General features: G+C 35.4%; 1 protein-coding gene across 6 annotated transcripts in view; it reads left to right on the forward strand.

Moving 5' to 3' along the window:
• The window catches only part of klar (klarsicht), a 536,062-nt gene that overhangs the window by 486,336 nt on the left and 34,632 nt on the right, over positions 1-15,094 (forward strand). For all 6 annotated transcript variants that reach the window (XM_088258608.1, XM_088258606.1, XM_088258605.1 and 3 more), the window contains 9 exons: positions 3,476-3,616; positions 4,181-4,433; positions 4,824-5,506; positions 5,710-5,877; positions 6,600-6,875; positions 7,838-8,130; positions 9,187-9,568; positions 10,577-11,494; positions 12,947-13,052. In XM_088258608.1, the coding sequence (XP_088114734.1) occupies positions 3,476-3,616; positions 4,181-4,433; positions 4,824-5,506; positions 5,710-5,877; positions 6,600-6,875; positions 7,838-8,130; positions 9,187-9,568; positions 10,577-11,494; positions 12,947-13,052 (3,220 nt within the window). The remainder of the gene's footprint in view (positions 1-3,475; positions 3,617-4,180; positions 4,434-4,823; positions 5,507-5,709; positions 5,878-6,599; positions 6,876-7,837; positions 8,131-9,186; positions 9,569-10,576; positions 11,495-12,946; positions 13,053-15,094) is intronic.

The following is a 15,094-nucleotide window of genomic DNA, read 5'->3' on the forward strand; positions in this document are numbered from 1 at the left end:
CAGATATGAAAATACTTTATCAATAATTCGCCCTTAATTCGAATTGGTTTATTCCACATTTTTCCAAGCTTTTGAAAGCTTTAACAGGAATATTATAGATTTGAAACAATCCAATACGGAATTCTTAACAGTGTTTAAAAAGCGTTTAATTATTTATTTTTGATTATTTTTAAAAATAAAATAACATGTCTAAATCTAGTAATAAATAATCATAAATGTTAAAATAAATTATAGATCTCGGAAACGAAAAACAAAAAAATCTTTTCGTTTATTCTACATCCTACCCACAAAACACATAATTTGTTAATTTTGTGTTTTGTGGGTATGGGTAAAAAAATCCAAAAAGAAAATGGTGTATAAATGCAACCGGGTATACTCGGTATATATGTGATATTTTGCTAAAAATATCGACATCCTTACTCTTAAGTATCTTTCTAAACCAAATGCAATAATTCCTGGAGACACATGTTAACATGTTATTCACGTTTCCCGCAATTTATTGAAATGGTCTGTGGCATAAACCAATAGTAGGGGTGTGAAATGCCTTTGCGTGTTAAATAAAAGTTACTACGTATACAATTATTGCGTGTTCAATCTCGAATTCCATTATATTTTTTTTAATACATACATGCATACTTATACATAATATGTACACAAAGTTAGAAATATGAGATTTTTAATATCCATTGCATAAAGTATTAGAATTCCAGATAATTTCAGCTCAAAAATTCAATTTTGCGAAAGTAGGTCGAAAGTGGGTTAAAACGGTAATATTATTATTATTATTATATTTCACCAGTCTGATCCCTGTTAGCGTCTGAATCCGGCAGTTGATATAACAAATAAGTGGTTTATTTGATTGCGTTACCTTTTTATATTAAACATATGTGCTTACAAGATCTATAAATTTATTTTATTATTGTTTTGATATTAAAATACCCACTTTTGTATGTTATGTTTCTTTGAAGCTACCTTTGTTTATTGAATACTTTGTATTAAGTCAACTTTAAGTGCTCGTTTTGTATCTCCTTTGTATATTTTCATCGATTTTATTTATTTATCTAACTACAGAAGCGGAACTCTAATAGCATCTTTTCATCGCCGTGTTGCAATATAGGTACTTTTGTTTGTTTTAATTTAATGTTAGAGGCCTTTAGACTGAATTGGATGTTGAAATTTATAAATTTTTGGGGTTTCTGTGTTGAAATAACTGACTCACATCTTTTAAAAGAAGTATGTTTTCAAGTACAGTGAAATCCCGCCATTCACCCAACATTTTACTAGTCGAATTCGTTTGAAAGTGAGGGAATTATGATCAGTTTTAAGTACCTACGCACGGAATGATAAAAGGCATTATTTAACGGTTTTGCGTACGTTTTGCGATGAACACTTTCACCATTCTATCTCAGTATTATTGTTTCATTTCAAATGAATTACGATTGCAGAAAATGAAATTAGTTATACGCTTGAACTTTGCTAGGGAAAAGAAAATGATTAATGCATCTTCCTCATAAGAATCTCTCATGCAGAAATGGATATGATTTTTTAAAATAAAAACAGACAACACTGAGGCACCTTTCAAATAACTGTTTTTCTTTACATTATTGGCATGTCTCGAAAATATTTACTGGTCCTTCGTTTAACAATAAAGTGTTGATTCTTGGTGTTTTCCATATGCTTTTTTTTTGTATTTAGTTTTTTTTCGCATTTAGTGTTTGTTTGACTCCAGTCATAAAACTGCTCTTCACTTTTTCTTCTTCATTACATTTTCTGTGTCCAGCACTTACGTGACTCGTGAACAGTGACAAAACCAAGACATTCACTCACCAGCTTTTTTGTCTTAATTATGCCGCCATTTTTTTAATATTCTTATCGGCCTACTCATAAAGTACGCCGTATTTCACCCTCGCTACTTCCTCTTTCACCGATGATAGAATCATGATATACAAACTCATCAATTCTTTCTAAGTCAATCAAAGTTGTATACATACTTAAGATTTTTTCGCTCGTTCAAAATCGATATGTTTACTTTTGTTCGTGTTTATTCAAAGTTCTAAACCTACTTGTTACTTATATTCGGTAAGCAATCGGATTGAACATGATCGGTTGACTGTCTAGGAGGCACTGAACGAGATTTTATAAAATCCTTTAAAAATATATATTTGTACCCTCTTACTTCTGTCAAATCTTTGATTATTGTAACTAATGCGTGTATAGCCTCCTTTATATTTTTTAGTTCGGCAGGTACCTACTTAGTTGTTTTCCTTTTGTTGGTACTTTTTATTGTAAGGGCAACACCATTGCCGTTTATTTAACATTTTAAAAAACACGGAGTCTGCGACCTCTCATTGGGAGAGTTATTACTTTCTCGTACGATCACTTTCTTTTACATCAAAATATCAATTAAATGTTAAACTTAAATAATATGTTGAACTTATTTGTACAATACCTTGCTAGTCAAAACCTCGAAACAAGTTCTGAAGCGACCGCGGCCAAAGTAAGTTGAACAAACATAATTGAGCGAATACTACTAATAAATAATATTTACTATCAATTAAAACATGTTTATTTTCTCTTCACTTATGGATCGATAAAATAAATTCACATCAGCTGAGAAAATATGACGAATCGAATTTGCTGTTATTAAAATTATTGATCGTACAAAATAAGACTAGTTTGGTGTTTATCAGCTATGAAGATGATTGTCAAGGCGTTGAAAACGTGTTTTTGACAGTTGCTTTTCCGATATCATGACCCCTATGGTTTAAATAAATAAAGTTTTTGTTGTTGTTGCGAAAAACTATTTTTTAACTTCATTAAGTTATTATTATTATGAATGACCATGGAAAAATACAAAACTTATATTTTATTAAAAAAGTTCCAAAATATGAATGAGAGTAACGAAATTATAGTCACATCTGTAAGATTGTTATTCCGAAAGTTTTAAGTTGTTAAGTTGACAGTCTCAACCATATATTCGCAGATGGATGATATGGCCAAATGACACGATCTATTTCGTATCTACCCACCTCCATTATCCAATTATCAATAGCTCTTTTATAAATATTTCCATTATTAATTCATTGTTGTCGGGCGGTTTTTTCATCAACCCCGATGATAATTATACTCAGGCAGTCTGCTGCCCGACTCTCAGTATACTAATCACAAGTAACCGCACACCAAATTCCGATCTGTGAAATATAGATTTGCCGTCTCTCGTGCTCTACCATAAGTAAGCAAATAGAATGCTTATAAGCATCTTCCGTTCTCTACCAACAGTATGTAAAAGGCGCTTTCAAGCGTTTCCCACAAACAATGTGTTAAATGGTTTTATAGATAATGAGATAATCTTCTACCAAAAGTGGCATGTTTGGTTTTATTTGATATGTTTCTGTTTTTGATCCTGTGGTTCTTTTTCAAATGGTGATTTTGTTTGTTTTGTGAAGACTAACATTTGAGTTTTCCCTTGTTGCAGAGCCTGATAAAGCCGTCCCAGCTGACCGACAGTGATGATGAACCAGTGACCAAACATCCTCGACTCAGCGGTCCACAGGATGATATTCAGATCCTGCACAACTACACCGGCAACTCTTCCAGTGATGAGTCCTTCTCTGAGGTAATTTCAATCTTTAATTTACAAGATTATCTTTATCTGAAAGAGATAAGGATAGGCTGAATGCAATCTAGAGGTTTTCCCAATAGACAAAGTTTTTCCAACTCAAGAAATTAATATAACACATTGTTATTTTCTTCAACTCCGGACCTAATTAGAGTCGTGTACTAATCGCAAGTAATTGCATACCGGATTATGATCTGTACATTGTTTTTTGCCGTCTCTCGCGCTATACCAAAAGTTAGCAAATAGAACGCTTATAAGCGTCTCCCGCTCTCTGTGATTTGTATGTAAAAGACACTGTTAAGCATTTCAGCACACAATGTTTTAATTTTTAATTCATAGTTTTACTTTATAAATTCACAAAATACACTAATATCACAAAAACAACTGTAGGATACAATAAAAACAAACCAAATTTTTAGATGTTTTAAAAAATATGTTTATTTGTTACATATGAAAATAGCAGACCAAATCAAGAAACCATTAGAGTTCAGGAGATGCAAAAAGATGTTTGAAATAACATCAGTAAAATGTGTTAAAATAACATTGCTTCCTCTTTTTCAGGATGACAATGATGACTGCAACGATATAGGATCTTCCTTTAACCAGATATCCACGGGCTCGGAAGCCGACACGGAAGGTTCCATCGCCGACGATGATGCAATAATGGCGTCTCTTCCCCTTTGTGAAGGAGTATTGGATGATCATATTCTGGAAATGCCTGTTCTCGACCAGCTCAACCGCAGATTGCCAGAGGTTTTGAACGGCCACGACCAAGTGGTTGCAGAGGCCGATTTGGATTGTGTTGATGGAATAGGTAAGAATTGATATATTATGTCGCATAAGGTAATCAAAAGTTTAGTGCAGTTTGCGGGAGAACATAACAAGGACAGCCAAATAATACTTGGCACGACCAGATCAATCAGAACCTAAAATCTGGCAGTGTCAAAAGTCTACATAATCGGAATGTATATCAGGACAGAAGAGTGCGGTGTTCAATCCTCTCTGCCTATCCCCGCACTGAAACGTCGCGATGGTAGTAGTGGAATCAACATGATGTCTTTTGGTTACCTAAAATTCATTTGCGTGTTTTATTTTAGAAGATTTTCTATTTATTTAGAGTAATCAACAGCTAAACATATAACCATTAAAAAAATATATATATTGATAAAAGCTAATTATGTTAACACTCTTTATAAATTTTTAGACCCTGAAGCCTTAAACACATCGTTTTATGATGAGCAGCCTACTCCGGTAACTGTGGTCAAGCGTCCCAAGAAGGTTAATGAATCAAAGTTCACATCATCGAACCGCAAATCCAAAAACTTAGCCGTGTATTATTTCAAGCATCCAGATACCGATAAAGAATCTGACACCCAAATGATATCTGGAGCATCCGGCACTGATGACAAGTCTCAGGAAGAGACATCGGAGGATGAATGGACTTACACAGTATGCGAGAAGGATAACGGAGCCAAAAACACCGATATAATGACCTCGTCTCTGGAACAAATTGAAGAAATAAAGGATACTGATGAAAAAACAACGAACTTCTCTAGGAAGCTCGATTTCGATGAGCATACGACCAATGAAAGCAAACTGGACCAGATGAAGGTAGTCACGGAGATCAAATCAGCCCCGGAAAATATTCGCCGTTTGGTGAATCAGGCGGATGAGATGGTCCAGAAAAAGGCGCAAGAAATGAACAATATTTCCCTTGGACTCCCCAAAAGTGTGCAAAAGAAATCGAAATTGGTACGGAACTTCAAGCCGCTAAATCTCAACGATTCTTCTAAAACTGGATTTCAAAATCAGAACAAAATGTCACGAATCAAGGAGTGGCTGCAGCAGCATACACCGGATGATCTGTCGTCGGAGTCTTCTCAACAAGTAAGTAAAAATGATTTATTTTCCAAAGTTATCTTTAATTTACACTTTGGTTACCAGGGCTTTAGGGTTTACTATCTGGTATTTCTCACTAGAGTACCAAAAGCTGATATATATCGGATTTTGGTAACCAGAGAGATAATTTTCAAAAAGTCTCTCTTAGAATTAGAAGTATTGATGTCCCAATTTCTCGTTTGTTATCGTAGGTTCTGGATAGCTGCGATGCGTCCGGTGAATATACTACCGGAGACAGTGATCGGCAGTCAGTCACGTCTGAAGAGCTGTCTCCGAGCGTTGCCACATACTGCAATGTCACATCTTCGCAGGAACACAGCATCAATGTGGCTACTCCAACCAACCATGGCACACCTAAGGTAACATACATTTTATAATCCAAATTCCATATTATTGAAAAGTAACATAGTTTTTTTTAAATATTAAAAGATGCAGAGGTTCCTTCTATAATTAATAATATGACAATGACTCCCCCTATTGTCATTGTTCTCACTGTAACAAAATGAAGAAGAAAAAAAGAAACAGCTCCTACTCCCTCTTCAACCTGTAACGTTCCAAGGACACAACTCTAAAATTTAAAATTACGGTGATTGAAAATGATGCGGAATGCATCGAAACACGTGTCACAATAGGTTTTAAGAAATAGTAGTATCAAATAAAACTTCAATTAAAAATGGATAATTTATTATTAGATTAAAACCAATATTTTTAGCTTTTCCACTTTTTTTTATTTGACCAGCGACCGGGTTTCGTCGTTACCGACATCATCAGACTGGTGAGAGGCTATATTTGATATCAAATCATGGTTATCAACTCCTGCCTTCTTTTATATATAACATAACAATTTGTATAGCCTCTCACCAGTCTGATGATGTCAGTAACGACGAAACCCGGTCCCTGGTCAAATAAAAAAAGTGGAAAAGCTAAAAATATTGGTTTTAATGTAATAATAAATTAAAAATGCAATTCCATCACGAAGTGTCAGTGGATAATATAAATCTATTAAAAATGGATAGATTTTACTTCAAAGTGACTGCCAAATCAATTAATGATATTAAATTAATTGAATCATTATCGTCAGGTAACCCTGCGAGGCAAGCGCACCGGCCCCGGGGGCACGCGGCCTTGGTCCGTGTCGTGCCTGTCGCAGCTGTCCTACGCGGCCAAGGAGTCCGGCTCGGCGCTCACCACGCCCACGGCGGACTCGCTGCCCGCCCACGTATACGGACGCGCCTCGGGCATGTCCATCTCCGAGTCGGCGCTGAACACGCTCGCGGGCACGCCCAACAACATCCGCGGCCACTCCGCCAAAGACAAGTTCCAGGGGAGCACCAGCAGTGTGAAGACCACTATTCAGGTTTGTGATTTATCGAAGTTTTCTGCCGTGGTGTATATCAGTGGTTCTTAACCAGTGCTCCGCGAAGCACCAGTGAGTTTGTTGCAAGCGTTTTGCGAAATTATGAAAACCAAAATATAATACTGGTTCATTTACTGTGCGATTTGAGTTCCAAATACGGCAAATAACGGCTAGATGGCAAAATTTTCAGTAATCAATCTGGACGAATTTTTGATTTTTGATCAAGATGAATACCCAGCCCTCTCCACACTTACTTACTTATAACCCTTATCCGCACCCAATGATGCATAGGGCACTGCATCGAATTGACGCAGTGTTTTTTAGATCATTACTTACATGAAGGCAAGGTGATCACTCTTGCGCAGTCCAGAGTAATATTAAATAAATATTACAGTGTAAAATCACTAATATTTATTTTCACCCCCCTGGGAATCGAACCCGGGACCTCCAGCACGGTAGCTAAACACGCTGGCCATACTATTGACCTATTTTTACCCGCCACTACGGAGGCGGGTAAAAATAGATAAAAAAATTTCAATTACACCACAGGGGTAAGACAAGGCCTCTCCACAAGGGCACTGAAAATTTTGTTACAGTTTTCAACCTCATATTTGCGTGAGCTAGGTTTCTCGACATTTACTTATATTAAAATCGAGAAACGCGAAAGGCTTAGTAATTTCGATCAAGAAATGAGAGTAGCTATTTCAAAATTAGATCTTATAACACTGAAATTTGGAAAAAACTAACAGTTAAGGTGTCAAATTAAATAATTTTCGCAAAAGAACATATTTGACAATGTATCCTTACAGCTAAATACTCAACTCATTTTACTTTATATTTTTGAATATGGATAAATGTCTTTGAATATGTTACCAATAATGTTATGGCATTCTCAAAGAAACATCTCAATTTACCACTAAATCTGTAACTAAGCCTTATTTCCTACAATTCATTATTTTCAGGCGAATCTGTCAAGTTCCACCACCATCAACGAGGGATGCGTCAACTGCTTTGAGAACGTAGCCGACAAGAAGTGCTCGCTGCGCCGCAAGCGCATGAAGCTGCGTCGCCGCGCACCGGGAACTGCCTCCAGCGAGCTGGAGACTGAGGAGTTGCGGCTGGCGCAGGCCACCGCATCCTCGCGGAGCAACCGCCTGGTCAAGTCCTGCTCCTTCTCCGGGAAGGACTCCATTACGCAGAAGGAGTTCAAGCACGAACGCTGCTCTAGTGACCCTTCGTCGTCTAGAAAGAACAAGTAATATTTCTCAAATGTTTTCCTGAGATACTTTGTGGCACATTTTATAATATCTTTATAAAATTGATTAACTTTGTTTCCACCGCTTTTGTTATTTTTTCTATTATTTCGTTTCATACATTTTGTTTGTTATAGCGATCACTTTATACACTTGTGTATTATTCATAAATTTGCCCATTGTTGAATATCCATATTAAATCAAAAATATTAAAATACTCTCACCAAAAACTTCCACACACTCCATAAAAATCCTAAATGTTATTTTCTAATGAAATTTTTGCTGAGAGTATTTTAATGTTTTTGATTTAAAATAAACCCTGATGATGACAAGGTATTGTCGAAACCGGTAGGTTAAATTGTATTAGTAATAAAAGTGGTGAAAAACACAGTTAATTGATTTAACAAAGAATAGGTAATAATATTTATTTTTTAAAGGTGTCTTAACTTGATATGAAACATGTATCATTCTGTATGCGGAAGGATCTAAGACCATTGCATATATACAGGTTTCAAGAATTAATGCAATATGGATGTTCAACAATTGGCAAATTTATGAATATGTAATACACAAGTGTATAAAGTAATCGCTATACAAACAAAATGTATGAAGCAAAATAATAGAAAAACACTCAACAACAAAAAAACACAGATACAGTTCAGCTTTCTAAACTCAAAACACAGTAAGGGACATTTTTTTGTAGTACGTTTTTTTTTTGCATTTTTGGACTAAGTAGAATCTACTTAGTACAAAAATGCAAAAAAAACATACTACAAAAAAAAAGTCCCTTATGTGTTTTAAGTTTAGACAGCCGAGTTTTGTCTGCAGAAACTCACTTTCGTACAGGTTAATAATCGATCAGGTTAACAACACATTATTGCGGTTCCCTATGCATCAATTAGGTGAATATGGAGTAAATGGATCTCGAAAAAATAAAATGGGATGTTAGTGACAGTTGTTGCTACTACTTTCGACATAAATATAATATGATTCTTGCTCTGATAGGATATTTTCGGGAAATCATTAAAAATTATACAATTTCTTTTTTTCCCTTTTAGATTCGATACGACCTCAACATCCGGCAACGACAGCGAGGAGGAGATCCAAGGCAGACGCCTGCCCAACGACCTGGCAGTCAGCACCGACCAGACCATCCACGCCTCTGCCTCCGAGGACCAGACTCTGGACGGCAGCACGGACTACATCTCGGAGGGCGCGAGGACCTTCAAGATTGGCCCCGAGGGCGGGTCGGTGAGGCCCAGGCTGCCACTGCTGAACATCGACAGGGAGCGAGCCTCCCTCCTTGGGCTGGAGATGACGGAGCACACGGTATTGGCGGAAATGCCGGCTGACAGAGATTCCGATGTGGATAGGAGCATTCAAACAGCTGGCACTGAAGAACATAGCTCCTTTTCTGAACAGGCCTGGGATTTTTATCAGGTTTGTACCGATGTATTTTTAATACTTTGTTTTGATAGTGACATTCAAATAAAACAAAAATATTAATCACAATGGCAATTTTGAGAATAATCTCTGTTTCAATTATTATAGTTATAGTTTTTCAATTAGAAATAGAGTTTTAGAAAATTGTCTGCCTCCGTAGTGTAATGGTCAGTATGTTAGGCTACCATGCTGCAGGTCTCGGGTTATATTTCCAAGAGGGTCAAATTAAATACAGGCGATTTTCTCTGGACTGGTACCTGTAGCGGAAGGCTGATCACCTTTCCTTTGTATATTTAACGATCAAGATAACACTGCTTCCACATGATGCATTGCCCTAGGCATCATTGGGTGCGGAGAAGGGTTAGAAAAAGAAGAAAATAATCTATAGGAAAATTAATTAACACATTGGTTATGGTGAAGTTTATTAAAGAAATGTAATTTGAAGCGGGCGATATTAGATTGCATAGAAAAAATTATGACAGGAGTCGATAATATTTTTGTATTATTGTAATACCTATCTGCCACACAGCGAATCAAATATGACAAAAAATTAGACGCTTAAGACGTGTTTTTTGTATACGTTGAAGGTAATTTAGTTAAAATGCACAAAAATGTGCACAACGCCGCAACACGAGGTTTCCAAAAGGCTCAAATATGTGGTCGTTGTGAACATGTGTTAATAATTTTTGAATTCCATAAATTTTTACAAATCTTTATTTACAAATAATTAACTCGATCCTCAAGAGATTGCTATCAAGATGTGATTTGCATAGACGGGAAATTATCGTGAATATTTTGGCTCTGTTGACTTTAAATTAAAAACTTCCATGGTAATTTCCAGAACGAATGAGTTTAGTATCATTTTCTCTAATTATTGGACATTGGCGCTAGTAGTATCAATAGTTCTATTGGTGTAATGCGCAATTGCTTTACACTCTTAGTTAATTTTTTTCAGTCTTTGTCATATGTATTAGCTAAATTAAAATGTTTGTTTTATTGTTTCAGGAAAAGTATCAGTCAGAAGCCTACTCTGAGGCACCAGATTCCGATGCCGCACGTCGCCTGCTGGAATTTGGCGACGATTACAGAAACTTCTTGGATTCCCAATCGGACTGCTGCTCCAGTCTCTCTGCCCACCCCGACCCGAGCCCTCTCATGACCCGCAGAAGAGCGGCGATGCAGAACTATTCTCCCACCAACACCGAGAGCCGCAAGAATGCCATTAATAAAGGGTCCTTTGATTCCCCCGAATACGGATCGTTCGGTAGAAGAAGTAAGAAATCTTCCACCTCCAGTTTCGACAGAAAGAAATCTCTGATGGACAGCTTGGAACGCTCCAAACGTAGCCCGGGAACAGAAAGTGACAGGATCAAGCGAGCTAAAAAGATTCTCAGTGACAGCCTGGAACGGAAAAATACCAAACGTTCTTCTGTTTCCGACGGGGATAACCTCAATGATCAGCGAAGGAAGTACACATCGGACAATTCGACGAGCAGCGATTTGTACAATTCTTCTTTGGAGTATCAGTATATCAAACAAGTCACAAACGGCAACAAGCCGGACATATTGGACTCGCTGAATAGAAGGACCCGCAAAGCGTCGTGCGATTCTAACAAAAGCGGGCTGTCCGACGAATCCAACTCGAGGCTACAGGATTCCAGCTTGAACAGCAGCCTGGAGTCTCCGGCGAGGAGGAAGCGCCTGCCAGCGGATGCGGAACACAAGAATTCGGCCAGGAGGCGCGGATCGGGACTGGCGCTGCTGCAGATGTCGGGGTCCGAGAGAAGATGCGCGATGGACTCGGACTCTGACACGGACGACGTGAAGAGCCTGCTGCAGCGGTCGCAGTCGCAACTGGAAGATGCGGAAGCCGTATTGGCTAAGGATGAGGCCACGCCGGACCTTCTAGAAATAACAGAATATGTAAGATCGTTTGATACAGATGATTTAGCTTGTAATAAAGAGGAGGTTTGCGCGTCGGAGGGGAGTGACGCTCCCGAGGAAAAGGGAGATGACGGGAGCGGTCGATTCGCAGCTCGGTTTTGTTTTGCTGTGGCCATTTTTTCTATAATAGTGTTTGTGTGTATGAATACTTACAAATAATAATATTATACTTAGTTTATTTATATATTTTCTACTAATGTTTGATCTTTTAAGTTTTTACTCTTGTAAAAATTTTATAATGACATTTTTTTAAAGCGTGGTTAGTATGAATGATTCTAATTTTGTGTGTTTTTCTCACACTTCCCTGTTTTGTATGGTGCTCTTCTCCACATAATTTATGATTTTCGTATCTCCTTATTTTTATTTTATTTTATTATAATAATGCTTATTGTATTCCAGTATGTATTTTCTTATTTAACTCTTAATATATTATATATATATAATACATATATTTAGTATTAAGTGTAACGAAAACAGTGCCTTTTTAGGGGTAATTTTATACTTAGGAGATATTGAAAGTTGTGTTTTAATGTGATAGTAGAAATAATACAAATTAATACTATGTTATATTTTATAATTCTGTTGGTGCGTAAGTTTTTTAAAACTTTTTACGAGAGTTGTAAATGGCATGCTGTAGAATAAAAATTAATTAATCCCGAAATCCAGTTTATTATTTAAAACAGCTCTATGCAATGCCACAGATATGCCTAACTCAATGTTGACCAATACGACAAAATTTAATGATCAATATAATGAAGAGAATTTGGAAAATTGATGTATTTTTGTTTCAAGGAAATCTCGCATTTTGTGGTGCTGTATTACCCTATATTTTCGTATATTTTAGTATTTTAACAAACAATAAACAACTTTTAAAAAAATGACTTGTTTTTGGATTACATGAATTAGATATTTTTTGACCATCGATAATCCAATCCATAGAGGAATGTTTATGGTTTTTTAGCTGATGGCAACATCATTTGCTATTACAAAAGAAAATGGTCACGCTTGGAAAGGATTTCGCATTAATTATAGAAGAGAAAGTATAACACGCTTCGTAGCAATTATATTACTGCGCTTTGCCCAATGAATCAACTGACATAACAATAAGTAAAGTACCATAGACTAGAAGTGCAACACGACTTGATTATTTATTCGACCACTCACGTACAAGGTACTAAAAGCTTCATTTTTCTTCTCACAATCGCTTCTGTCTGCTTCTAATCACATTTCAAACAATATTAGGACACTGTATCTATATCGTAATCTATGTAACTGGGTTCTTCCGCTAACTATCTTGTATAAAAATAACTAATTTATGTATTTAATTATTTATTTATTATTATTTTAGCACTGTTTCCGCATTAGTACGTAGCGCACACTGATACATTACTCGGATGCTAACAAAGCTAACCTAATAATAATTTTTCGCAGAGTGATCTCTTGGCAACATGCGCTGAAAACATTCGCTGCCTGGAGACCGTATTAGGGGGAGCTTGCGAAGGCGTTCTGTCCACTGCTCAGCAGCGCGAAATCAGAGGCAAGTCTCTATATAACAATCATTGCTAATAACCTAACTTTTTCATTACATTTCTGTACCTACAAATGAAGGGATAACATTCACATTTTCTTTTTACTTTCTATTTATTTAGTAGGGTAAATACCCCGGGAATTGACACTTTAACCAGATTGATGCAGTCTTTGGTTTACTTACCTTTTGAACATATATAAAGGAAAACATTATTTATGATAGTTATTGTCATACTACACATTTTGGAGTACTAGTTTAAAAGACTAGAATTCAAAAATTTATTTATTAAGATTGAAATGTGCTAAAATAACCTGTTTTCAGAATGATAAACTTAATTTAAACAATGGATAAACTTAAATCTTAAATTTGTGATACAAAAAAATGGTTAAAAATGTATTTCGCAGTCAGGAAAAAACACATAAAATAATCATAAAATCAGTCCCAAAAATACTGTGTGAGTGTTAACTCAACTAGCCAAAATATTTAGACAAAATCTTCATGGCTAATATTGGGTGTGTTTGTATGTTACAAGAATAATATACTTAAAATATCGATATGTCTAATATCAGACAATCTTCACATACGAAATCAGAAGTGTCCATAACTAGGGGGTGTCATTAATAATCCAGTTATACCCTACTTTGTTTTTGTGTAAGTACAGTCTTGGAACAGTGATTTTCCATGAAAAAAGCTCTCTCTTTAAAAACTCTTTTCATTTATTTACCATGGAATACAAAATCCAACATTGTTGTACTGGATTTCAATTCTAAACCATTCATTTTTAATTTTTTTCTACACTTGATGGATCATAAGTCATTACTTTATATTCTTATTATTCATGAATTTAAATTACTTGAAGAAAAGGCTTATCATTTGTGAAGGTCACCACTTTGATCTTTGAATAAATATGCAAATAATAAAATCAAGCAAAAAAAAAATTGTAAATACTTGTGTACTTTAGATTCGTCATACCATATAACATATGATATTTAAATTTATTTTAAATTCTTGGTTTTAATAGTCAACTTTTAAACAAAAAAAATCTCAGTGTATATACACTGAGATTTTATATACAACAATATTGTTATATATATTTTTTTAATATAAGAAATATAAGTGTTTTTCCAGATATTATATATACACAAGAGTAGCGAACCTTTTGAATGCCAAGTTCAAAAAAATGCTAATTGATTTGAAGGCAAAACTTTGAAAAATTCTAAATGCTAAGAAGAAGCCCTCTTGAGGTAGTATTACAGGAAAATGGTATTATGTAAATTATCAGGAATTATCATTATTATTTTTTGCCTCACTTCAAATACCTAATTATCTTGACGTTATTAAGCTAGGATGTTTTTATGCGAGTGTACATAACTTTAATTATTACTTTTTAAACCTTGACCTGTGTCAATCACTTGCACTCAGCTAATATTATAGTTTTACCGAGTTTAAATAGCTATTTTGTATGAGATTAAAAAAGTTATTTGCTGAAATATAAAATTCAGCGCAATCATTACATTTCACTCAATGCATACGGTTTATTTTTAATTTTCTAACCTAATATTGGTTGTATGTAATCAAAGTTATCGATGAACGTAAAACACATGGCCTCCTCTATTTATATGGATGCATATCATTATTTAACCAGATGTTTTACAGTATTACATATATTGATCAAGTCTTCGTGGCGAATTTAGCACATTATATTTGCTGCCTTCCACTCTAGAAATTCACATTTTAAATGTAATATAATTTTTAAATTTACTTTTGGGATCTTAGACTTAATGTATAAAGGAATTATTATACTTTATTTTAAATCCTCTGAAAAAATGCCTAGATTTATGAATCAAATTTAGGGCTTCAAAATGTGTTGAATATTCCTCGGGATAAGACTTCGGCAAGCCCACAGGAATTGGTTCATAATTGGCAGCAAACGACAATTTCATCTTCGGAAACAAATGTAGGAAGGTTTCTAGTTCTTTGATCCATAAATTGTGTATGAAATAGAGTGATGTACAAAGTTTCATAAACAGATATCACTTTATCAAGTCCAT

This window comes from Brachycentrus maculatus, unplaced genomic scaffold (assembly GCF_059751285.1).
Source record: "Brachycentrus maculatus isolate JH-2025_06_01 unplaced genomic scaffold, ASM5975128v1 h1tg000099l, whole genome shotgun sequence".
In the NCBI taxonomy this organism is placed as follows: Eukaryota; Metazoa; Arthropoda; class Insecta; order Trichoptera; family Brachycentridae; genus Brachycentrus; species Brachycentrus maculatus.